Genomic DNA, 27,033 nt, shown 5'->3' on the forward strand with positions numbered 1-27,033 from the left:
TGTGCAGAACCTGCAAATGAGCCATTCCCTCTGGAGGGAGAGCAAGGGCTGTGGCTGGCAGAGGGAGTAGGAGCCAGTGATCCTCGACGGCCATGAAAATCGGAATGGCAAACGAAGCAAGAGAAGTTCTGTGTATTAAGATCATACATTTTTCCTAAAATCAACTGGATTTGCCCTTCATCTTAAAGTGAATGATAAAGATACCCTGACAGTCATGCTCAGAACCAGTTTTCTGAATATCTAAATCCAAAATCCCCATCCACTCACTTACCACCCTCTTACATAGGCTTCTGGAAGACAGGGCCCAGAGCATGCCAGCGTCACGAGCTCTGTTGGTTCCTGGTGGAACTTCAGCCTCAATCCCTTTGTGTTCTCTTGGTCTGGCAACCTGGAGTATATTCCACAGGCAGAGTCAGATTTAATGACGGGCACACCGGCCACACGCCCTGGGCCCCGACTTCTGCAGGGCCCTGCAAAATTCCAAGTTTGCACTTTTTTTCTAATATAAGGGGCCCAGTACTTTCTTCTGCACCCAGGGCTTCAACTGTCCTTAATTTACCTCTGTCCACAGGACACTTGGGTCCTAAAGTCAGACCTCTTTTCCTTCCAAAGACTTTATTCCTTAGGTGTCATTATAGTCTTTGATAATTCAAATTCAGCCCTCCTGACACTCAAACAGCCTCCCCTTGATTTAGGTAAGCAGGAAGTAAGCATAGCCCCAAACTGCATTCTTGACAAAGAAATGTGGCCCTGGCCGGTTGGCTCAGCGGTAAAGCGTCGGCCTGGAGTGCGGGGGACCCGGGTTCGATTCCTGGCCAGGGCACACAGAAGAAGCGCCCATTTGCTTCTCCACCCCCCCTCCTTCCTCTCTGTCTCTCTCTTCCCCTCCTGCAGCCAAGGCTCCATTGGAGCAAAGATGGCCCGGGCGCTGGGGATGGCTCCTTGGCCTCTGCCCCAGGCACTAGAGTGGCTCTGGTCGCGGCAGAGTGACACCCCGGAGGGGCAGAGCGTCGCCCCTGGTGGGCGTGCCGGGTGGATCCCGGTTGGGTGCATGCGGGAGTCTGTCTGATTGTCTCTCCCTGTTTCCAGCTTCAGAAAAATACAAAAAAAAGAAAAAAAAAGAAAAGAAATGTGGGGTCATTATGTGGCTATCACCATGGGCTGAGGCACACACCTGAGGCTCCTAGGTGTGCCCTCAAGAGAGTTCCCAGGTCAGACACCTAGTCATTTGCTATTCTCTTCTAAATACATTTATACATAGACTGATTTCTTCCTTTCTTTTTGTCCCCCCTCCCCATTCTGATTTCAGCTAACTTCAGTCAACCTGAAATAATGCCAATTTCTAATAGAACAGAAAATTCTGACATTAATTTAACCTGCTCATCTGTACAAGGTTACCCAAAACCTGAGAAGATGTTTTTTCTGTTAACAACTGTGAATTCAACTGAAAAGTATGATGCTGACATGAGAGAAGATCACAGTAATATCACGGGACTATACAATGTTTCTATCAGCTTGCCTTTTTCAGTGACTCCTGAAACAAACGTGAGCATCTTCTGTGTCCTGCAACCTGGACCAACACAGGAACAGCTTCTCTCCCGACCTTACAATATAGGTAAAGCTGCTTCCCACGACTATTTCTTTTCATTTTTTCCGAAGCTGGAAACCGGGAGGCAGTCAGACAGACTCCCGCATGCACCCGACCGGGATCCACCCAGCATGCCCACCAGGGGGCGATGCTCTGACCCTCTGGGGCGTTGCTCTGTTGCATCCAGAGCCATTCTAGCACCTGAGACAGAGGCCACAGAGCCATCCCCAGCGCCCGGGCCATCTTTGCTCCAATGGAGCCTCGGCTGTGGGAGGGGAAGAGAGAGACAGAGAGGAAGGAGAGGGGCAGGGGTGGAGAAGAAGATGGGCGCTTCTCCTGTGTGCCCTGGCTGGGAATTGAACCTGGGACTCCTGCACGCCAGGCCAATGCTCTACCGCTGAGCTAACCGGCCAGGGCCAAGACTATTTCTTGTAACAGGTAATATACAAAAATGGATACGGCAGATCATCCCGTGTCCCTTGCTTGCCAGGAAACCTCCCACTGAGGCATTTTATACTCAGACAGACAGCTCCTGCTTCAGCTGAGTGCTGCAGGGTCTAGGAGGCTATGAGCCTATGCTACACTTGAGGAAGTATATATGTAAGCCCTGAAACTGACCCAGTCTTTTGGCCTACTTTTGGATAGAAAATTCTGAAGTTTAGGTAAAAAAAAAAATGCAGGGTTCCTCCAGGCTAGAATTATTCCATTCATTAAAACACACACACATACACACACACACACACACCCCATACATACATATATATAGCACTTGTTATGTGTATAGAACCATTCTAGACATTGTTGGTTGAAGGGGTGAAAACTAAAAGAATTAAGACATGCTCTCTGCCCTCTGCCCTCGAAGACCTTCCAATAGAATTAGACCTCCATGTTGTACACACATGAAAATCTGGACTTTAAAAAGATTGGATTGGAATCTAAATTATAGTTAATGGAAATAAAGTATAATTATAGTTTATTTCCATTAAACTATACTTTAAACTATTCCATTAAACTATTCCATTAAACTATTATAATAAATTATAATTTAAAGTATAAATTTAGAAATAAGAGTGACTGTAATTAGTTTTCTAGGCAACCAGACATAGGCAAGTTCTTGATGGTTAGGAAAGTCTTCTTAAAGGAAGTAGGATCTTATAACACAATAAAAGAAAGAATTAGGCTTGATGAGTGTGGTGAGGTGATGATAGGTACCCAGACTTGTGGTGGCTTCCTGAACAGGAAGAAGAATTCTGAGGTAGTATTCAGGCTTAGAAAGTGAGAGGACCATGACCGATGAACAGTATCCAATGTGGGCACAAATGGTAATGGTGCACACCAGTATGTATGTGTCAGGGAAAGACTCAGAAGCAGAAATTCTTGTGGCATGTTGACACTGTAGTACAAAGAGCAGTCCAGCTGGAGGAAAGGGTTGAGACTAAACAGTGGATGCTGATAGGAGCCTGCCATTTTAAAGTCACGGATTTGCCCTTGAGGGGAGGCATCCATATTTGAAACCCCACTTTTGAGGAGCAGTAATTGCAAGATTCTTTCCTGGAATATAGGCACTCTTCTCCCACACTGTCTTCATCACTGCTTGTTCAGATCCTGACCCCTCCTGTCAGGAAGACACACCTATCTGTCTTCTGCTTGCCTGGGCCCCTTCTCCAGCTCTGGCCCCTTGTTTTGTTCCCTCCTAAGTGATCCTTCCAAGTCCTTTGCTCCATGCTCTGATTTTGCTGCCTCCTCTCTCCTGATGTCTCATGTTTAAATATAATTTGGTCTCTGGAGACATTTTTATGTACAGCCTCTGGAGCCAGTTCCTGCCAACCAACTTTACTAGTGAGCCAGTTCTCTCTCCTGGTACTAAATTCCTCTGCTCAAACACCTCCGCCTCTGAGAATCCAGTAAATGGTAACGCCAGCCAGCCTGTCCTGGCTGCTTCTACTGTAGCCTGTAGCCTTCTACTGTAGGCCTCTCCTAGGCTATCCCTGAAGTTCAGAAGCACCTTCTTGAAGCCACCAATATTACCACATGACATGCCTTGGGGCCCTCTGCCCGTGGCTCCTGGCCTTGCCACCACTATAGCCTCATCATGACTCACCTTTTTGGCTGCTTCTCGACAACTGCCAAAACCTTCCAGGCTTCCAAAACCACCATCTTCAGAAAGCTTTCAGCTCTAGCTGCGTCAGGAAGATGGGGCTTGATTCTCTGTGTCCCTGTTCTATGACCTGATGAGAGGTAAGCTAGACCTGGAGTCAAGGAACTTTTTGGGGTGCCAAAAGGTTGAGCAGTCTCCATGTTAACAAGTATAACTCCCCTTTACTGGGAAGGCCAAACAGGCTCAAGTGGGATGCAATGGGAGAGACTCGAAAAATGTTGAACAAGCCTTGCAGTAATTGCTCTTCTTAATGTCCCAGGAACAGGGCACGAGTCCATAAATTGCAGCTAAGCTAATGGGAGGTCAACTGGTCCTATTTTCCTGTAAGTTAGGATCAATGTTTAAAACTCTTCCCAGAAATGTTTTATAAAGTAGGCCACTCAGTTGTAAGTTTTTCCCCCCTAAAGCCTGTTTTCCAACTTCTTAGAAACTTGTGAGTTTCCATGCAAGGAAGTAAGTCTTGACCTCTCAGGAGCTGAGTCTGACCCTGATTCCTGAGGGCACGAAGAGATAGCAAAGTTCTTCTAGTGGATTAGACATGTTGATGCCATACTTGGGCAATCTGCTGTGACCTCAGTGTAAAAGACAAAAAACAAAAACAAAACTGGAGGTAGGAGGCCTGTGAGGAGGTTTTTATATGTGTTTTGGTGAGGGGTGTCAGGAGCCTGACCTAGAGATGATAGTAGATGGAGGAATTATTACACAGGGAACTTCAGGGCCTGAAGCCTGACTACATATGGGGCTGAGGGAGCAGGTGTCACACAGATGACTGTACAGTCAGAGCCTTGGCACAGGTACCTTACCCAAATTCCAGAACCAAGGACCAGGTTGACCATCTTCTAGATCACAGTCATTGTCATCCCAGCCTCCGGGACGGTGAGGGAGCTTAGTCCAAAGGTACTGGCTTGGTTCTTAGCTGCTGAAGACTCTGAGACTGGGACTTCCTATCATCTCAAATTGTGTATTTCTGGCCCTATGGCTGAGGAACCATGGGGAGAGGAAGCTGACATGTAGATAAGAGAACAGTAATTCTAAACCTTCTGTAATCAACCTTTCGACTGACTGAAAACTTGCGGTTATTTTTAGATGCAAAGCTACCTGTACAACCCCCGCCTCCCCCGGAATCTTACGCCTCAATTGTGGCTGTAGCGATACTTGGGCTGCTGACCACTGTGTGTGTGATTGTGGCCTCTGTAAAATATAAGAAAAGGAAGAAGCAGCAGGCTGGCTCCTCTCATGAAAGTGGTGAGTCAGTGCTTGTCCTCTGCAGAATGACGCTTTGCAGCTACTTTCCTGACTGCTGCCTCCCAGAGCTCCTTGGCTGAGCCCAGACTGGCAAAAAGTCAGCAAGTGGTTGGGGAGGTTTCCCCTTGGGATTTGGAACCCATGTAAATGGGGCTCAGCAACCGATCATGTAGCTCTGGATTTCTAAGAAAGGCAACATTTCTAACCTAAGATTTACAAATATACTTGTGATTTCCAGACAAAGCGGATTATTCCTTGCTTTACCTACTTCCCTTCATATGGTTACTGTCAGGATTCAATGAAGTAAAATGGTGAAAACACTTTAGCGATGACAGACCTGGTGGTGTTCAAGCAGGGATATTTATTGGGAAGAGGGGAGCATTAGATAACCATCAGATTTGCCTTCTCATCTCTAAAGCAGGTTTCCTAGGAAGTAAGTTAGGAGAATTGTTCTCCACTGACTTTTAAACAGAATATGAACTTTTATTAAATGCCAGGTTTTACATATGCATTGCCAAATATACTAGGGAAAAATGACCTATAGTTTCATTAGTAACACAAAAAAATATGCTGACAACATTTTAGTGTATAACTTTCATATTTTTTTATGTACTAGAAATCTATATTATTTTCCATAAGTGTGATAATATTATAAGGACTTATTTTTTTACAATTAGGATAATCTCACATGTTTTCTAACTTTTTTTGTACTAAATGTAGAAAAAAGTAATCGACGTTATTAAATATCATTCTGCAACATCACATTAAGTGGCTGCGAGTTATTTCATGTGGCTATACTTTAACTTATTTTTAAATTTATTTTAATTTATTGTGTTTACATAGATTCTAGTGTTGCCCCAAATGCATTCTATACTTTAACGTATTTAACCAACTTCATATTGTTGGGCACTTAGGTCTTCCTCATACTTTTGCTATTGTAAACAGTACTGCATTCAGTAGCGTCCCCACATTATTGTAAAAATGGCCTGTGTGTAGTGGGGGCAAGGTGATTCCTGACTTTAAAATAAGCCCTTTAGCTGGTTTGGACAAAGTTGTAAGATCAGGTTGGCCTTTATTTCAGTAATTGCTTCTGAAAGAAATTTGCTTGGCATTAATAATTAAGGTAACCTTCTTACTCACTTATTTTTTTTTTTTTTTTTTCTTTTTTTTTTTTTTTGTATTTTTCTGAAGCTGGAAACGGGGAGAGACAGACAGACTCCCGCATGCGCCCTACCGGGATCCACCCGGCATGCCCACCAGGGGCGACGCTCTGCCCACCAGGGGGCGATGCTCTGCCCCTCCGGGGTGTCGCTCTGCCGCGACCAGAGCCACTCTAGCACCTGGGGCAGAGGCCAAGGAGCCATCCCCAGCGCCCGGGCCATCTTTGCTCCAATGGAGCCTTGGCTGCGGGAGGGGAAGAGAGAGACAGAGAGGAAGGGGGGGGGGTGGAGAAGCAAATGGGTGCTTCTCCTGTGTGCCCTGGCCGGGAATCGAACCCGGGTCCCCCGCATGCCAGGCCAACGCTCTACCGCTGAGCAAACCGGCCAGGGCCCCTTCTTACTCACTTATAGTAAAAAGAATAATGCTTCTGGTCAGCATCTTATTTAAAATTTCAGTGTACTGATATTAAGAGCTATCTAGAAAATGGATGACATTAGTAGTCATTCATTTAATCCTGCTGTATTTTAAAAACAGGGAATTGGGGAGTGATTATCTAATTTCAATAAATTAACACAAAGTATATGGTGGAGCAATCCAAACTTCTAAAGTAAGGGGTGTGCTAAAAGATTTCTATCATATAAATGTGTAAAGTTCAGTGCACAGGATCAGATGTGTGGATATACCATGCTTTTCTTGGCTTTGACTTTCCAAGGTGAGAATTTTGAGCTTCTCTTTCTTTCAATCTTATTGCCTTTAGAATTGGCTAAATGCGCAGAAGCAACCTTCAGTTTGGGAATAAGCTGTTCCCTAAATTGGCTTTCTTTCTTTTTTTTTTTTTTTTTATTTATTTATTATTTTTTTTTTTTTTCATTTTTCTGAAGCTGGAAACAGGGAGAGACAGTCAGACAGACTCCCGCATGCGCCCGACCGGGATCCACCCGGCACGCCCACCAGGGGCGGTGCTCTGCCCCCCAGGGGGCGATGCTCTGCCCATCCTGGGCGTCGCCATATTGCGACCAGAGCCACTCTAGCGCCTGAGGCAGAGGCCACAGAGCCATGCCCAGCGCCCGGGCCATCTTGGCTCCAATGGAGCCTTGGCTGCGGGAGGGGAAGAGAGAGACAGAGAGGAAAGCGCGGCGGAGGGGTGGAGAAGCAAATGGGCGCTTCTCCTATGTGCCCTGGCCGGGAATCGAACCTGGGTCCTCCGCACGCTAGGCCGACGCTCTACCACTGAGCCAACCGGCCAGGGCTTAAATTGGCTTTCACATTGAAATAATTAACTTACAAATGAAACAAAGAAGGGATAGAGAAAAAGAGAGTAAGAATTTTTCTTTCTCCAAGAGGCAATCAGAAAAATTCAGGAGACTAGATAGGGAGTTAAAGAAGAAGATATGTGTGTAAGCATAAGAGAAGTTGGAAGGGGGTTTAAGAAGCTATATGTATATATGCATATGAGATGGTCAAACTGAGCTATGGTGATAAAAGGCAGAAGACAACAAGAGAACACAGCACATATATGACCCCTTGTTTGGTTTAGTCACTTGTGCGAGTGGGTTTGGTCAAAGAGAAGAGCCTTGATATCACTGGAGAAAGAGAGATTTACCAAATAACTATGACATGTAGATATGAGATGTTTATAAATTTGTGTTCCATAACTTTAGCAATGTCTGCACTTGCTCTGTGACTACCTCTGGCATTGGCTATATGATAAACAGAATAATGCCCCCAATAAGGTATCCACTTCCTATACTCCAGACTCTATAATATTTTCTTACATGGCAAAGGGGACTTTCATAAGTGATTAAGATATTGACCTTATGATCATAAAATTATCCTGAATTATTCAGGTGGACCCAGCCTAATCACATGAGTCAGAAAACCTTTCCTAGCTTAGTTAGAAAGATGAGAAATCCAAAGTTTACGACAGGCACAAACCACCATTGCTGGCTTTGAAGATGGAGGAAGGGGCCATGAGCCAAGAAATGTAGGCAGCCTCTGGAAGCTTGAAATGGTCCTCAGCTGAGAGCCAGCAAGGAAACAGATTTAAGTCCTACAACCACAGGAACTAAATTCTGCCAATAGGCAGAGATGAAAGCAGTCATGATTCATCCTCAGAGACACAAGCTTACTTATAACCTGTAGGAATTTCTCCAGAAATGGAGCTTCCTCCTAACCCAATATTAACCCTCACCTCAGAGGACACAGCCCTCAAACTAACTTGGCACCAAAAGTTCATACTTTAAGTGTCCTTTTCCCCTCAAACCATACATATTTACCCTGTTAAATTAATAAAAGGGAAATGCCATGGTTAGTCTAGCTGGTTTCTAATCTCTCTTCTCTTTTTTTTGTTTTGTCAAATAAGGCAGATAAGGTATGAGAAATTGTCAGCTTGAATTACTGTCTTCCCAATCAAAAGCTACCCTATTAGCTTACCCATTGGGGAGAAAGACTAAAATAGCTCCTCCTGAAGTTTTGCTTCCTCATTTGGGTTTTGTGTGACTGAAATCTGTATGTGATAGTGCCCTAGCAACCAACAGTTGTTTTTTTTTCAACTTGCCTGCATCCACCAAACCTGAAAGAGTCTCAGCTTTTTCAAGAATGATTTCTTAAAGGGCAAGTATCTTTTCCAAAATAAATCATTTTAACCACCATTTAAACAGAAAACTTCACAGGGCTTAAAAACTGAAAGTTGGTGATATCATCATATCTGCCCTTCAAAATGCTAAATTTGTAATCATATCCAAAAAGTTAGAGATCTGTTTTTATTGTTTGCTTTCAATGTAAAATAAAAGTGTTTTTTTAATGGTGATAATTTTGTCATAGGTATAAAAGAATAATTTAATAATTCTGAATTGGATTAAAGACATCTGAAATACTCTATTCAGCTACAAATACCATTATTTTTAAAAGAAACTTTGACAAAAATAGAACCTAACTGGATTTCTCATCTCTGGAAACTCAGTCAAATAAGAAATAGCTCAAGTAACCAAGGATGCTTAACCAGAAAAAAAAGCCTTGGGGAAGATTCAAGTACTACCTACAAATATCTAAAGAGCTCCCACAGGATACATCAATCATATTTTACTGTGGCTCCAAAGCCACTCCAAATGGATAAAGATTATAAGAAGGTATAGGAAATAAGATAGCTTTTTCCTAACAATTAAAACTCTTTTAAAAGTATATAGAAGACACAGACTTCTCCCATCTCACCTGAAGAATTAACTGCTATAGGAATTGTCATCCTTCCATAAACAACTAGAAATCAGACAAACTATGTAAAACAACTGTTCTAAGACACTGGACAATAGGCTGCAGAAAATTATAGTCTCTGACATGAGAGAAAGGTGAGGTGAACCCTGTAATTATCCCCACCTTCCTTTCTGGAGTCAATGTCCAGGCAGCTGTAATGGTAGGGGGAACCCTGATATCAAAACTAGAAAAAAGCCTTACAAAAATAATTTATCAAATTAATAAACTAGAAAGAAAATCCATGTGGTCATGTCAATGGATAGAGAAAAAACATTTGGCAAAAAATAATATTTATTCATAACTTGAAAAGAAAGAAAACTCTTATAAAAGTCAGAACACAAAGGAACTTCCTCAACCTGACAAAGGACATCTACCAAAATCCTTTAGTTAGTGTCATATTTAATGATAAAAGACTGATTGCTTTCCCCCTAAGATCAAGAATAAAGCAAGATGTGCACTCTATTTTTGTTCAACATTGTGCTGGAGGTCCTAGTCAGTGCAACTAGTCTAGAAAAAGAAATAAAATGCATTCAAATTGAAAATGAAGAAGCAAAAATCTCTCTTTATTGCAGATAACATGATCATGCTTGTAGAAATGCCTAAAGAATCCACTAAAAGATATTAGAACTAATTGAGTATAGCAAAGTGACAGGATATAAGGTCAATTACACAAAATCAAATCAATTGCATTTCTATATACTGACAACAAACAACTGGACACTGAGAAATTTAAATACCATGTACAATAATATCAAATAATACTACAGTTTTGCAATAAATTTTTAAAAACAAGTACCACACCTGTATAACGAAAACTAAAAAATATTATGACTTACAGAAATTAAAATGTCCTAAGTAAATGGAAAAATTTGCCATGTTCATGGATCAGAAAAGTAGATATTAAAATACCAATTCTCTTCAAATTGATTTATGGATTTAATGCATTACCAATCAAAAATTTTTGCAGGCTGCTTAGTGGAAATTAAAATTTTGATTCTAAAGGTTATGTGGAAATGTAAAAGAGTTACAATTGACAAAAAAATTCTGAAAAATAAGAATAAAATAGAGGACTTATACGACATGATTTTAGAATCTACTATACAGTTACGGTAACTAAGGCAGCATTATACTGGTAAAAGCACAAACACATCATTCAATGGAACAAAATAGAGAGTCAAAAAATAAACTCACATGGTCAACTGATTTGGCAAAGATGTAAAAGTAATTCCATAAAGAAAGGATAGTCTTTTCAACAGATGGTATTGGGACAATTAGATAGCCACATGGAGATATATGAACATAGACACACATGCAAAAAAAGACTATTTTTTTAAAAATTAAGCAACAGGTGGGGAGGCAGAGACAGACTCCTGCATGCACCCTGACCAGGATCCACCTGGCAAGCCCCTACCAGGTGATGCTTTGTGGGGCTGGGCTGCAGCTCTGTTGCTCAGCAACTGAGCTATTTTAGTGCCTGAGACCAAGGCCATGGAGCCATCCTCAGTACCAGGGGCCAACTTTGCTCAAGCCATTTGAGCCATGGCTGTGGGAGGGGAAGAGAAGTGGGGAGAGAGGGGATAAGCAGATAGTTGCTTCTCCTGTGTGCTCTGACCAGGAATAAAACCTAAGACTTCTACACACTGGCTGATGCTCTATTGCTAAGTCAACCAGCCAGGGCCAAAAAAAAACAACTTGAAGTGGATTTTATATCTAAACATAAAAGCTAACATTAAAAGATTTTTGAAAGAAAATTTTTGTGACCTTACCTTACCCAAATTTTAGACAGAAAACAATAAATACAAACTAAATCATAAAAACATAAAATAGATAAACTGAAATTCATCAAAATTAAAACATTTTGCCCTTTGATTTTGTTAAGAAAATGAAAAGTCAAGTCACAGACTAAGAGAAAATATTGTAGAAATGTCTATCTGATAAAGGACTTATGTCCAGAATATGTAATTGTATATCACTACTCAGTAATAAGATAATCCGTTTAACAAAAGGCCAGGGAGCAAAAGATTTGAACAGATACTTAACAGAAAATATATAAATGGGCAAAAAAAATAGTCACGCAGTCACGGTCACAGCATCATTAGTCATTAAGGATATAAACATTAAAGCTATAATGAGATATCATTACCCACTCACTAACATATCTAAAATTAAAAGGACTAATAAATACCAAGTTCTAAAGAGGATGTGAAACAACTGAAATTCTCATGCACTGCTATACAACCTAGCAATTCTAGATATTTATCCATGAGAAATAAAAACCACATGTTTGCACAAAGCACACACACAAAGGTCCATAGTAACCTTTTTTATAATACTGAAAACCTGGAATCCCAAACTTATATCAATTGGTGAATGAGTAAACTAATGGTGGTATAGTCATACAATGAAATTCTCTCAAGTATAGAAAGGAACAGACCACATGCCACAACATGGATGAATTTTGAAAGCATTTTGTATGTTAAGTGAAAGGTGCCAGGGACAGAAAGACTACACATTATATGATCCTGCATATATAAAATTCTAGAAAAAGCAAAACTCTTGTGACATTCAGATCAATGGTTACCAGGGGATGGGGTGAGGGGAAGAGGCAGGAGGGAACCTTGGGGCTCATATGAATATTCTATGTCTTGGTTATAGTGGTAGTTACATGACAACATACATTTGTGGAACTCACCAAAATCTATATAAAAATAATTGGATTTTATTGTATATTAATTATACCTCCATAAAGCTAATTATTTTCAAGATATGCGCGTGCGCGCGCACACACACACACACACACACACTAGAACTGTCATAGGAAGTGTCTATAAAACCATCAGGGGAGCTATTGGGAAGATTCTTGTGGACTCTCAATTTCTCCATGGACACCCAGGTTAACAGCCCCTGATGTAAGGCTCTAAGTGGGACGTTAGTACTCTTATAGCAGTCAATTGAGAGGAATTTACACCCCAAGTTGCATCAGTAGTAAGTTCATACCAGTAGCAACTCAAGCTTTGGGAGGTCTAGCCAGCTAGAGCTTTCCCACTTGGGCCCATTCATGCAATGCTGTACAGTTGGTAGTGCCAACTGGTTAACTCATTTCAGCATCAATATCTTCGAGATTTCCTTACTTTCAGAAAAGGATCAGGAACCCTTTTCTGATCACTAAATGATTGCTACAACTAAATGTATATATTTCCTTCCCAGTAGTATTTTTATTTTAGCAAAGAGTAGAGTTGTAAATGAAAATCCTATTTCCAAGATTAGAGCAAATGAAGACATTTATTTACTTTGGGGATGCAAGGAGCTCTTTCTCAGTCCCCCTGAAATTGCATCAAGTAACCATCTATTTTACATATAAGGGTACAATGATTTTTCTCTGAGTCTTAAGACTTTGGAACCTCTCCAACCTTTCCCTCTTTTAGTATCAATGGGAAATACATTTTCTGAGGTGGTTTTGCTCTCTTTCAGAAGGCACCCGAGTAGAAGGGGAGGAGAGTCAACAGGCCGAAGGGGAAGAGAGTCAACAGGCCGAAGGGGAAGAGAGTCAACAGGCCAAGGAAAGGTGAGTCCTGCTCCAAAAACATTGCTCAAAGCAGACAAATTCCCAGAGGGTTTGTAACTTGAATAGGTTTCAATTTGAGGCATGCTGAGATCCCAACAAACATGAGCTAATGGAGAGGGAAAGGGGAAATCAGACTAATAGGACTTAGAGGAAAATGTCCTAGTAGTAAATGGGTGACAGGGTGTCCAATGTACAATGCTCAGTCATGGCCAGTCAATACCAAAATGGTCTGATGTTGTGACCATAAGCTATATCTTATTCACCATGGTAACCTCAGTACCTAGCACAGAGCCTGGACTAGTGGGCATCCTACATGTGTGGAGTGAATACATGAATAAGTGAGGAATGACTTGTTCCATTTAGCTTCTGTGTTTTTGAATCTGCTGTGCCCTCCACTTGGAATAGTCTTCTGCCACTTCTTCACCTCATTCTTCAGTCTTGGTTGAAGCAGCACTTTCTTAAAATCCCTTCCGAAACTAGATTATGTCAGCCCTTGTTCTTTTTCTTTATAACAGCAAGTATACTTGTATATATATATGTGTGTGTGTAATTGTCTTATTAAACTATAAACTGAACTAAACTAAATTCGATAGAAGACCGGGACCATATCCACTAAGGTCATCATTGTGCTGCCAGCACCCAGCACAGTCCTTGGCATATAGTAGGTGCTCAATAAATATTTGTTGAAAGATTGAATGTATGCATGAAGGAATGTGTGAAGATTTGTGGTGATAAATCCTTTCACAGTGTGATGTAATCAGATTGTACCTTCCTCTCCCCTGAGGAACTGAGCTTCTCAAGAACATTAAGGCTCTGGCTACACAGGTGTGGGGTCAAAGCAGCCTCAGAGATATGCTTATGGACCCAGAGTGCATAGGCCCCAGTGTGCCTGGCATTTATCTGGATATACCAGCCACTGTGACTCTAGAGATCCTGGAGGTGAGCCAGGGTGCTGAGATTTTGCCTACCCTTTCAGACTCAGTTCAGAAATGGTCTGGAAGAGCCTAGAGGGATGGTAGCAGGGACTCATATAGGACAGGGACATGCCCAGACAAGATAAAGGGTAGTTATTAAAGGAAGTGTGGATGACACCTCTCTACTTCTCTCTTCAATACTTTGTTTCTTCCCGGTGCTATTGCAATACCCTCTATATTTGGCCCTGTCATTGAAATCTAGAAAAAGGAAGTGGCTCTACTGTGAAATCTGATCCAATTCTTTTTTTTTTTTTTCCAGAGTAGAAAACAGTGTACCTGAAAGATCTGATGAGGCCCAGTGTGTTGTTAACATTTCAAAGACAGCCTCAGGTGACAAAAGTGCTACACATTTTTAATTAAAGAGTAAAATCTACTTGACTGTCCCTTTTTTGTTTTTGTTTGTTTGTTTGTTTTTGGATCCTGGGTAGATTTGTTTTTCTTTATTATTTTTTCTTTTTTAAATTAAATTTATTGGAGTGACATTGTTTAATAAGATTATATAGGTTCCAAGTGCACAATTCGATGATACATACACATTTCTTTTCAACTGTATGGCTGATCTTTTTATTGTCCCTCTGAACCTTCCCAGAAGGCAAGAAAATATTACCATTAATAATAGCAGGGGCCCTAGGACTCCCTCTAAGTGACTTTGCCTCCTTATAATGCCAGCTCTTCTCCCTTTGCCCGAGAAAATTTTATCTCCCACTTTTCTTTTCAGAGCACACTGACTGGCTCCTGGATCACGTTTAGGACTAATGTCTCCTGTTTCAGATTCGGCCTCTTTTCTTAATTTTACAAATCGTGTTTTCTGTAGAGCTCCCATTTCCTGAAATACTAGCTTTTATCTACTCTGGATTCTAAGCTAGTACCTCAGTCTATCTTTATAGTGTTAATATTAACATCTTGAAATAGAAAGAAATATGTGCTATCATAATTTATAATGCCTTGAGAAATGTCCACCCTCTGCTAAGGAGTTCTTGTTCTTCCTTGTGGGTTGGTAAGAAATGTGATGGCCTACTGTGCTGACAACAATGAGCAAACAAACACAAAATCTGGGAGACTAGGAGAGATGGAGATGGAACCAGCTCTGGATCCTGGAGCCATCTCTATGTGTGCTGTTGCTAATACTGAGGCGGAGCCATGTGCCCAAGAAGCTAATAAGTGCTCAATAAAAGCAAGAAAGCGCTGGATAGAGCTGTGCATTGTGAACACTACTTCTCTTCTTGAAAAAACTGATTGAGATCATGGCCTGGACAACTATGCCAGAGCCAATGGGGAGATCACAATACTCAAAAGAGGAAAAATGAAACTCTTGACCAACAAAGATACACATGCATGTTCAGTCTGCCCAGTCCTTCAACAAACCTTGGGACAAGCAACAAATGGACAGTTTGTTCAAACAGGCTTAAGACAGACAGTAGTTTCCTGGGTGGTCACCAAGGGGTTTTGATGATACCCAGGTTGTTGTGATGTGTCACCTGGCTGAAAGCAACAGAGCATGGAAGAGAGAGCTATCATCTTGATCATGTGACAAATGGAAGGAGGCTTAAGATTCTTCTAACTAATGGCTGAGAGACAAAGAGCTGGAATAAGATTAGGAAGACCAGATGCAACTCATCCAGAAGTTGATTTAGCTCATAGATGCCCTAAGAACATATTGGCTGGCCAGAGCAGAGCTAGTGAACTTGTGTCTGAGGACTGTCTATGAGCATCATCCTCAACAGCAAGAAAACCGGGTGCAGAAGAGGAATCCACTAGCCCAAAGGAAATTAGTTAGGAGACCCTGGTCTATGGCAGCATCACTACGGGATAGAGCAGCCTCAGTTCAAAGCTAAAGAGAACTTTGGGAGGCCCAAGCTACAGAAATAGTTCTGAAGACCCTAGAGGGTTATAGACAGCTGTGCTAGCCATGCTCATCCTTGTAATATTATCATTTATGTGCTTTGCCCTGCTTCTGCCTTTTTTTTCAGATGCTAAGCATCTTCTGGTTTTTAACATGTTTTGTACAGAGTAGTTTTCAGTAAATTTCATTAAATTTAAAAGTCTACATTTTTTGCTTCTACTTCAGCAGTATTACTCAACCCTTATAGTCTGATGTCACTCCCTTTGTCTTCTTGAGGTACTTCCTTCCTCTTGACATCTCTGTGGTGGCCCCATTCTCCAGTTACCCTAGCTAGAAGCCTCTTCCTCATCCCAAACCCTCCCCTCTTCCCTTCCCCTAACCATTGCATGAGAAAGAAGGGATAATAGAATTCTACATGTGAATCTCAGTAATAAGACATAAAAGATTAGGTAAGACTGATTGTTTCTGAAGACAACTAGGAAATGTGGAGTTAAGGAAGGAATACTTTTTAGTTTATAACCTTTTATACTGTGTACTTTTAAAATAATGTACTTGTATACACATGAAACGAAGGCTAATGTAAAAGTACTTCTTGAGAATATAATATTATAAAAAAAAATTATATAACTGTACTGCCTGTTGGAAAGTTGCTAAAAGTGTGGATTTCAAAAGTTCTTATCAGAAAAAAATAATTTGTAACTATGTGTGGTGATGGATGTTAACTAAACTTATTGTAATCATTTCACAGTATGTACATATATCCAATGATTATTTTGTAAACCTAAAACTAATATGTATATGGCAATTAAATCTTAATTGGAAATAATAAATAAATGCAGGGAGATTCTGAGGGAAACCTGTTCAGGCTTTGTAGGTACAGAAATGTGTCTAACTTCTTCACCAATGACTCCCAGGCACCTCAATAAAGAATACCTCAAAACTATTTGTTTAAATATTGAATGAAATATTAATGTGTCCTCTGGCAAAAATATCTCTCCTTTGTATATTACATCTAGACCTGTTTTCAATTCTGGGAAAAAGAAAACCAAGAAAGGCTAAAAGAGGTCACTAGATTTAATATCAGTACTAACATCACTGGTGCTTACTTTGTACCAGGGACTCTTTTAAACCTTGAAATTTATTATCCCACTTAATCCTCATACTGACCCTATAATGTCCGTATTGGGATATGGTGCCCATTTTGCTGACGAGAAAACCTAGGCACAGAGAGGTCAGAGCATTTTATCCAAGATCTCTAACTTAGTAAGTGGCAGAGCTAGGGAAGATTTTGGAAAGCATCATAACCTCCACCCCTTTATTTCTCAGCCCCATATTTTCTGGCCATTGGAGAGACAGCATTCTGGTGGGCTGCAGCTTGAGTGCCTACGCCACGTCTTGCATTGCTGTAGTTCAGCCCTTTAAGGTGATGCCTCCAGAGGACCCATCCCTGACTTTTCCAGAAGTCATTCTATCATCTCATAAGGCCAGAAGCTGTGGATGCTCAGGCACATGATGTGACCAGTGAAAATGACGTTTTGGTCAGGAGGAAAGTGAACTACAATTGCTGCCTGCGAATCCTCCCCCTCCATCCCTGCCACTTACTGTTCTTTTGTAATTCACCCTCCTCCCTTTGCAATTGTGAAGCCGGTTTCATTCACTCAGTGCCCTCATGTGTGTTAACACAAGCTAGAAAGCAGTCATCTCTGACTACTGCCCTCTGACCTTTCCCTCAACACCCACTGCCCACCTCCACCACAATGCCACATTTGCTTACCACCAGGCCAGGCAAGGATCTTTCTAGCTTTTGCATCCACCCCCTATTTTTTCAGTCATACTCTTATTTCCAAGAACATGACAGTCACCACCCAACTGACCCTAGTCTACTCTCTTACACTGCATTATGCCCAAAACATCAAAAAGAACAAGGAGGTAAATAGTAAAAAACGAAGATCTCACATTTCTTTTTCCTAACCACACAGAGGCAACTCCCATCTCCAGCTTCATATGTACCTTTCCATAGATACACTATGCATATATATATATATATAGTATGTGTGTAAATATAGTGTATATGTATTTATTTTATATGTGTCTCATATATATGATATATTCCCCTTATTCAATCATATTTGGTTTTATTCTCTACCTAAGCAATTTAAACCTAAACATAAGGCTCTTGCTAGAATGATTATGAGACACTAGCCTCTAATTGTAATCCTTTAGTTACAAACATACTTTTTAAATGTATTAGTTTTCATTCTCATCCATATACCTGCATTCTTGTGGTTCTTATAGTAAAAGTGAGGTTCCGTTGGCTTTCATCATTGCTACCTGTGCACTCCAGGGAGAAAAATACAAACAGATACAAAGCCTGCACTGTCCTTAGACAAATTTTTGAACTTGTTCCAGTCTGTACAAGTTATACCCTAGGTCTAGTGGATAATAGTCACTTTGAACTGGATCTCTTGTTTCCTGCATTTCATATATTTGTCTTTCTTGACTTACTCCCTCATATCCACCAGTAGCTTTCTGAGAAAGGATATGTGAGAAGTAAATTTAATGAGATTTTGTATATCTGAAAATGTCTTTATCCTACTATCCTACTTAATTGATCATTTGTCTTGTATAATTATTTCCATTCTCTACAGCTTCCAGGGTTGCTCTTGAGATACCTATAGGTGTTCTGACTCCTTACCTTCTAATATGGAAGCTTTTAGGATCTTCTATCTTCACTGTTCTTCAATTTTATAATAAAATAGGCATTTTATTATATTATTTTGGTTTATTATTCAACCACTGTGCTTAGCATTGAGGTGGCCTTTTCTATCTGGAAATGTGTGTCCTTGACTCGAGGAAAGTTTTCCTGAATTGTTTCATTGATTATTTTTTCCCTCTATCTAATCTCTCATTCTAGGATACTGGATTTCGGTGTTGGATTTCCTAGGCTGATCTTTTTTTTCTTATCTTTCTGTCCTCTTCCATCTTTTTGTCTTTTGTTTAATTTATTAAAGATTTCCATAACCTTATCTTCCTAACTTGCTGTTGTATTTTTAAATTTCTTCTATCATAATTTAAATTCCAAGAGTTCCTTTTTGTTCTCTGAATGTTTCTTTCTCCAAGGAGCTTGTTCTTGATGGTTGCAATATTAACTCTCTGAAGATATTGATATGTTGATTAAGTTTTATATCTCCTGTATTGTCTCTGAATTCTCCAAGTTTTTTTCTTCCTGTTTGGTTTGTTTTGGTCTATAGCAGTGGTAATCAACCTGGTCCCTACTGCCCACCTGTGGGCATTCCAGCTTTCATGGTGGGTGGTAGCGGAGCAACCAAAGTATAAATAAAAAGATAGATTTAACTATAGTAAGTTGTTTTATAAAGATTTATTCTGCCAAACAGCGAAAATATGACATAAAGTACTTGGTAAGTAATTATTATTATATGTTTTAACTTGCTGTAATTCTGCTTTATAAATTTTATAAAGTAAAGTGACTTTCCTACTTTATAAATCACCATTACTGTGGAACCGGTGGGTGGTTAGAAGATTTTACTACTAACAGAGATACAAAAGTGGGCAGTAGGTATAAAAGGTAGACTACCCCTGGTCTATAGCATCTATTTTGGAGGCTTCCTCAGATATCTAATTACCTTTGATTGTCTATTCATGATTAAGAGTGAGAAACTAAAAATTTGTTTGGAGGATTTGAGTCTATGGATTGGCTTATTAACTTTAGCTTTATTGGAAAGGAATGTAGGTGAGCCTTTGTTGGGAAACTATCTTTAGGTCTTTGCTCTTGGGCTGGTGGTTTTGAGGTATTTTGCCTAGAAGGTAGAAGTCTGGCTGTTAGCATTCTGGGAGCCAAGTGAGAGAAGAGGGGTGTGTGGTGTGTTTATGTGTGTGTTGTGGTGAGGTCTCTGCAGTCTTCACTTAATATGCACAAATTACTTAATCTATGTGTTTTCAGTGTGGTAACTCCATCCTCAAATGTGTAAGATGTCTATCAATTCAAACATTGTTTCTTTACCCTCTCTAGAGAACAAGACTCCAGACTTCTGCCAGGGTGGGAGAGGGACGTTGCTCAGTCGCGTGGAGTGGAAAAGGAGAGCTCAGCTCTAATTGCTTCTCAAACAACCTTTACCCAATCTTCTTTAGTTTGGCCTGGATCTTTTCTTTTAATTTTCACCCTCAATTGGTTACCAGTCCTGCCAATTCCTGAAGTTTCTGATAATTTGGGGGTATAAACTGGGTTGTTTCTTGGGTTTACCAGATAATAGATGAGATGTAGCTCTCTTGTCTTTCTATTTACCACTCATCCACCTACTTTTCAGATTCCAAACTGTTGTCTCCTTCCCTATTCTTATACTTATTAAATTTTTCCATTTAAATTAAAAAAAAATTTTTTTTAGTTTTAATGGAATTTCAGGAGGTAATGGAATTAGATGTGTATATTTAATCTACCATCTTACCTGAAACTCTACTATTCAAAATTTTCAAGAATTTTACCATTGACTGCCTTCAGCCTAAAATCCAAAGTCATCAACAATGTGACTCAAAAATAAGTCAACTTTTTTATTTCTTTCTTAAATAAGAAGCAAGGAGGCAGAGACAGATTCCCACATGTGCCCTGACAGGGATCTACCTGGCAAGCCCCCTACGGGGCAATGTTCTACCCACCTGGGGCCACTACTCGGCAACCTGCAACCTAGCTATTTAAGCACCTGAGGCAAGGCCATAGAACCATCCTCAGCACCCAGGGCCAAATTGCTTGAACCATTCGAGCCATGGCTGCAGGAGGGGAGGGGAGAGAGAGAGAGAGAGACAGGGAGAGAGAAGGGGGGGAGAAGCAGATGGTCACTTCTCCTGCGTGCCCTGCCCAGAAATTGAACCTGGGACTTCCACACACCAGGTAGACACTCTACTGCTGAACCAATGGCCAAGGCAAAAATAACTCAACTTTTTAACACCCTTATTTTTTCCTCTTCGCATACTGTAAAACTGTGATCTTGTTAGATTTAGCTACTAATAATTTTTTAAATATAATTTATATTACCTGTTTTTTTTCCTCCTTATGCTATTCTGGAATATTTCTTCCCATCTGCCTCTGCTTTCTGGATTCTTGTTCATCATTAAAGCCTGACTCAAATACCATTACTTCTGTGGGTCCACATACTTTACCACTACCCAGGCTGCACACAATTGACACCATATCCTTGTGATTCTAGAACACGCTTTCCAGCAATAATTCATTCTTGTTCCAACACTTTTCTTCCCCACCAAGTACCATGACTTTGGCTATGGTCTAATTTATAGAGCAGCTCTAGGTGTCCCAATGGGATCTTCAAGCCACTGAAGAAGCAGGTGTTCTGTTGCACACAAGCTTAGTTCTAAACCCCTTGTTCTGGGCAGTTTCATGCTCTACATGCAAACTTCTCCCCAACCATCCTGACTTTCAACCAATGAGTTGCCTCCTGTCCTTACCACATCACTTAGACCTGACAATCAGCATCTCTTCCCAGGTTAGAATTTTAGTTTCCCACTCTAAGTACAACTTGGATTCACTCCCTTAAAAAGTTGTCTCTGGCCACCCAGGATAATCATCCCCCCTCCCACCCATCTTAGGCTCCAGACCCATTATTTCAGAGCCTTCATACCAGAGAAGCTCTTCCCAGCCAACAGGAAGCAGGATTAACAGGGCACATGATTCTACGCAGGAGGTAGAGGTATGCCATTTCTACCCCTCAATTTTAGTAGACATCCTTATTAACTAAAGAAAACCTCTCATTTTATGAAATCATATAATTTTAGAGCTTGAAAGAAGCAAAACAGGTCTTGTTCCTCAAGGGGGATGATGGAGGCTGGGTACCACAGGAATTGGGAAGCAGGGTATAGAGAGATGGTAAACAGAAAGTAAAGACTCACTCAGAGATGATGGGGTGGTGGCAAAGTTAAAGTAGAATAGAAAAGGAAAAGTGTCAGTGTATGGCAACATTTCTGAAACTTGCTGCACTTTAAGCTTGCCCGCATGTAACAAAATGCTTTTAATCATATAGGTAGTTATCTCTACTGTTCCTTATACATTTCTTAATACTTTCTTGTGAATAAATATTAAGGATTAAAGGCATATAATAATAAAGGAAGCATAAAAGAGATCAGAATCAGTAGTTTTCACATTTTATGAGGAAGCACATAAGATTTCCCATTTCTCAAATTATTTCCTATTAAGCTACAGTTTGATTACAGTGATTAATAAATGCTTTTAGTGGACAAGGAGAGAGAAATACATCTCGGTATTTGTAGGACCCTATACCTACAGAGTCTGCCTCAGAATCACGGAGTTGGAGAAACCACAGATGCTGGGTCCTGGGTCAAGGCTGTCTACTAATGAAGCCCCCTAGCCTTCCTCATCCTGGCACCAATGATGCTATCCCCTATTCACAACTACACAAGTATAGATACATATAAACAAGTGTGGCATAAATATTAGAGTCCTTAGTACTTTTTAAGTGGTTTTATTATGAAAAGAGACCTTTTAAAAATAGCCATGAATTCTGAAATACTCAATATTTCAGAAGGTAGCTCTCTATTGGGACAGTAGGGCCAGTCAGTGCTGCTCATAGCGTGTGGCAAAGTGGCTTCTCTTCTCAAAATCTGATTGTAGATCTGATCTTGTCTATTATTTCTGAGATTAAAAGCTGTGAACTCACAAGTTTGCTAAATATATAAAGTACAGAGTAAAAAGTCAGTCAATTGTCCTAACAGTCTATTATAAATGGAAGAATTACAGAAAGCATTCATTTTATGTGGCAAAGGAGAGTAAAGAAAAGAGGGATTTACCAAACACCAGCAAGAGCCATGGCCAGAACCTAGCTTTCAATCTTCAGACCAAGGTGCTTTCCATCTTACTGGGCCCCTCTGCTGTTCCCGTTGGCTGGAAGAGCTGGGAGGCAGGTGTCAGCAGGGGATAATGCAGCAAGTGCGTGGACTTCGGCATGTGACCTTAGGCAAATTGCGCTTAATTTCTCTGATTCTCAGTTTCCTTATGTATAAATAGGGTTAATAATACATACATACCTCATTCAATCAAGGACAATCCAGAAGATATGAGGATTATACAACTGAAGAAAAAGAGAAGCAGAAAGGAGGGGAGAGGAGAAGAATCCTAACAAACATGAATTGTGTAGCTTGCTGGCTTTGAGTGGGGTTAGGGGTGATGAGGGAGCATTAGTAGTAGGAGAATGGGAACAGGAAGCTTTCATGGAGTGAGTAATAGGGGTGGGTGTAGATTGTCATATGACAGTCTGCACAGAAGTCCCTACATACCCTGCAGAAAGCCAGAAATGCTTCTACAACTCCTTAAATTTCCATTTTTCTGTCATTTGGATTTGCTTCTGTAGTGGAGGTTCCTTGGCCCTGCCCTTGTCTGATGAGCCCAGGCACCAGGATCCAGGCTGGAAATGTTAGGAGGTTTCTTCTTGTTCAGCTCCTTAGAAATGCCATACTTGTGCCAGCTTCCTAACTGATTTTCCCGCCTCTGATTTACACACCCCTCTCCCTAACAAACCATCTTCTGCATGACTGCCTTCTAAGTCAGAGGTCTTCTCAAATGTTGGCTAGAGGCCCCTGGACTCCTTTTTCTGTCAACCTGACTACTTAGAATTTTTGTTATACTCAAGACGAACAGAGCTCTCTGCTGCCTTGACAGAGAAGTGTGTGTATATGTATAAATATATATATATTTGTGTATGTGTGTGTGTGTGTGTATATATATTATAGATATTTGTGTGTGTGTGTGCATGCATGTGACAGAGAGAGACAGAGAGAGGGACAGATAGGGACAAACAGGAAGGAAGAGAGATGAGAAGCTTCAACTTATTATTGCAGCACCTTAGTTGTTCATTGACTACTTTATCATATATGCTTTGACTGGAGGGCTCCAGCTGAGCCAGTGACACCTTGCTCAAGCCAGTGACCTTGGGCTCAAGCTGGTGACCTCAGGGTCTCAAACCTGGGTCCTCTGCGTCCCAGTCCAACGCTCTATCCACTGTGCCACTGCCTGGTCAGGCTAGAAGTACATATTTTTGAATGTCTGGAAAGAATCTTGACAAAAGAGAGATAAGGGGGGGTCTTAGAAAGATAACTTTGACCTCAGACGGTAAAGATGGAAAAGTCCCATGGGCATAAGATGATTGTACCAACCATCTCAGTCCCTGGGTTGAGATGCTGAGATGCTGATGGAAAGATGGACGACAGGAATTCTCTGCACTCGATCAGAATGAAAGGAACGAATCCTAAAGCATGATGCTGGAAAGGCTAGATGATTCAAGCATAGCTATCAGACTAAAAATAGTATTATACAGCATAGTCTTTGATTTAGCCACCAAGGTGAACAGATCTGTTTCCATACTGTAGGCCCAGCATGAAGTCAAGTCGAAGATTAAGTTCAGATAAGAGAGACCAGAGATGCAGAGTAGGAAGCAGGGGCTCTTTACTTCCAGATCACTGACTATGAAAAAATTAACTTTCTTAAATTCGCATTTGCAACCCAAAGTAGATATGTGAAATTTAAAACCACCCAGGGTTTGGTTGCCTTGCTGATGGGTAGCACGAACTAGTTATATGCTGTTTCTACCAGTCCACCTGCCACTTTTTAACTGCACACATCAAGTATTTGCCTCAGGCTTCAGACGTCACAACCTCTGTGAAAACAGCTGAGCTGTGTCCACTTGATGGGAAAACATCAAGTCCGTTCCATTAAAAAAAATTTTAAAAATCAATCCAAACAATCAAATCTGTCCCTTTTTTAAAACAAATTTTTCTCTAATTTCCAATTTAGTTTTTGAGTTAGAGTCTCAGAGTTTGCAACTCTCATTATCAATTTTAAAAGAAAAGAAATGTTTTATTAACGTTAAAAATAAATCTGTTTCTGTGTCCAAACCAGCCATGCATATTAACATGTGTGAATGTCCTCAGGGTTTAAATAGTCTTGGATTGGAAAAAAAGATACTGTAGCAAGACTTAAAAGAAACAAGATGGTAGATCAATGAGAATTTAAAGATTTTTCATCCTCCTTGAGTAATTGCATATATCCAGAACTTATTAGCAATGCTTTATTTATAGCAGGAAATATAAGTGAGATATGAAGAAAATCTTGCATCAGGGTGTTAAGCATTGGAAGAAATTGTCAAATCTTTCTAAACCTATATAAGGGAGTGATGTGGCATCATTATCATTGCCATCATCGTTGTTGTTGTTGTCATCATCATCATCATCATCATCATCGCTATTTATTGAGCACACTATGCTAAACAGTTTACATGTGCCCTGGCTGGATAGCTCAGTTGGTTAGAGCATTGTCCCCAAGTACAGAGGCCGCAGGTTTGATCCCCGAACAGGGCACACACAGGCACAGATCCAAGTTCCTGTTTCTCTCTTGCTCTCCCTCCCTCTCTCTAAAACCAATAAAATAGACATTTAAAATAGTTCTCACCCAGGATTCAAAATGTCACCTGTAATGAGTCTCTAGGGGCTGGCTTTAAAAGGAAATTTTTTTTTAATTAAAAAAAATAAGTTTACAGATATTATCTTGGGAAGAAGGGAAATAACTGTATATCTTGTAGAAATTTAAGGGCTCGTTTTTAAAAAAGAAAGGAGCACCAAAGGAAAGCATACTGGAGTAATATAGTATGAGAATAAAGAGAAGATTAAAAAAATTATGAGAACAGCAGAACAGTGACCAAGGATTTTGTTGTGTTGGGGCAGGATTGTGCAGTAGGAACCAAAACTGTCATGCACTGAGACTCTGGTATAAGTGATCATGAGGAAAGAACTGATGGAAGACCTGGTGATACTCAGAAATAATTTATCCTAAAGAAAGAGAATCCAGTCCCAGATGTTTGATTCAGGAATCATGAACCTATTGTCAAAAGAGTAGTTTCATCTCTGTATCCATGAGTATGTTTCTGTTTTGTTTGTTCAGTTATACATTATTCTTTAGATTGCACATAAAGTGAAATCATATGGTATTAGTCTCTGACTCATTTCACTTAGGATAATGCCCTCCAGGAAATTATTAAAAAAAATTCCAGGAAAACCTGACATGAAGTGGCACAGTAGATAAAGCGTCGACCTGGAACACTGAGGTCGCTGGTTCGAAACTTTGGGCTTGCCCAGTCAAGGCACATATGGGAAGCAACTATGAAAAGTTGATGCTTCCTGTTTCTCCCCCTCCTCCTCACTCTAAAGTCAATAAATAAAATCTTTAAAAAAAAAGAAATTGCCAGGTGAATTTCATGCTGGGACACTGTACCAGTTAGTGCATCCCCTTGTACCTCTAACCAGTGGAGGGATTCAAATAATTTACAACTGATTCATGCCCGACTGACTGTTTTAAGTCTAAAAAAATGATAAACCAAAAGGTAGTGAACATTCCCCAATAACTCCTGTAAAGCCAGTATCCACGGCTACCATCCCAGCCACCTGGCCCGTGCAGGTTCGCATTAGATTTGGACAGTCGGTAAAGAAACAACAAAGCCAAGAACTGGTGGGCCATTAGCTTTAACCCTAGCTTGCACCCAGCGGGCAAGTAAAAACACACACTGGGCTCCAAAACCCACTCATTCAGTGCTCACAAAGCTACTGACTTATCCGAGTTTCCTAGAATCAAGGGTTTCTAGCTCACCAGCCTTATTCACCTTTGTTCCCCATTTTCTTCTCTCTATACAAACTGCACAAACTGGCTTCTTCTTTAATACTCTGCCATCTTGGCTGCTTCTCCTGGCCTCCTCCACGTGGCCTCTCTCTGCTCTCTCCTCTAATGCTAATCTCAGGAACCCAGAGAGCAAGCTCCTGGTCTGCCCCACTTTATAGTGCAGAAATCAAAACCTTTAATCCAATATACAAAATAGGGAAGTCTCTAATACAAAGTCACTTATCTGAGGCATGATGGGACTGCACCACCCCACATCAAAAAGGGTGGGAAAGGCTTAGTCCTAAAACCAAGCCCCAGGTTATAAGGATCCTGCCTGTCCACAGCCCACCCCAACACACATTAATATCACCTGGGCAATGGGCTTCCATGTGGGCAGCGCCGTCTTTAACAAAGTGAGCATAATATATTTTATCTTCCCAACACAGTTCTAATATACTACCGAGGTGGTGCTGGTGCAGGAAGATTGGAGAAAAACACGGCCCATAGTAAAGGCAGTAGGCTCAAAAAGCTTAGAGAAGTTGGAATGCTGGATTGAGCCTACTACA

At 40.7% G+C, this 27,033-nt stretch overlaps 1 protein-coding gene across 7 annotated transcripts in view; it reads left to right on the forward strand.

Annotated features, from left to right (window-relative positions):
• The window catches only part of CD86 (CD86 molecule), an 83,847-nt gene that overhangs the window by 53,345 nt on the left and 3,469 nt on the right, over positions 1-27,033 (forward strand). For 3 of the 7 annotated variants that reach the window (XM_066241829.1, XM_066241834.1, XM_066241832.1), the window contains 5 exons: positions 1,310-1,615; positions 4,833-4,991; positions 12,873-12,966; positions 14,200-14,270; positions 14,659-16,726. In XM_066241829.1, coding sequence (XP_066097926.1) covers positions 1,310-1,615; positions 4,833-4,991; positions 12,873-12,966; positions 14,200-14,270; positions 14,659-14,690 — 662 coding nt within the window. In that variant the 3' untranslated portion in view covers positions 14,691-16,726. The other 4 variants (XM_066241833.1, XM_066241835.1, XM_066241831.1 and 1 more) reach the window with 4 other exon arrangements.

The sequence above is a fragment of the Saccopteryx bilineata genome, chromosome 8 (assembly GCF_036850765.1).
Source record: "Saccopteryx bilineata isolate mSacBil1 chromosome 8, mSacBil1_pri_phased_curated, whole genome shotgun sequence".
In the NCBI taxonomy this organism is placed as follows: Eukaryota; Metazoa; Chordata; class Mammalia; order Chiroptera; family Emballonuridae; genus Saccopteryx; species Saccopteryx bilineata.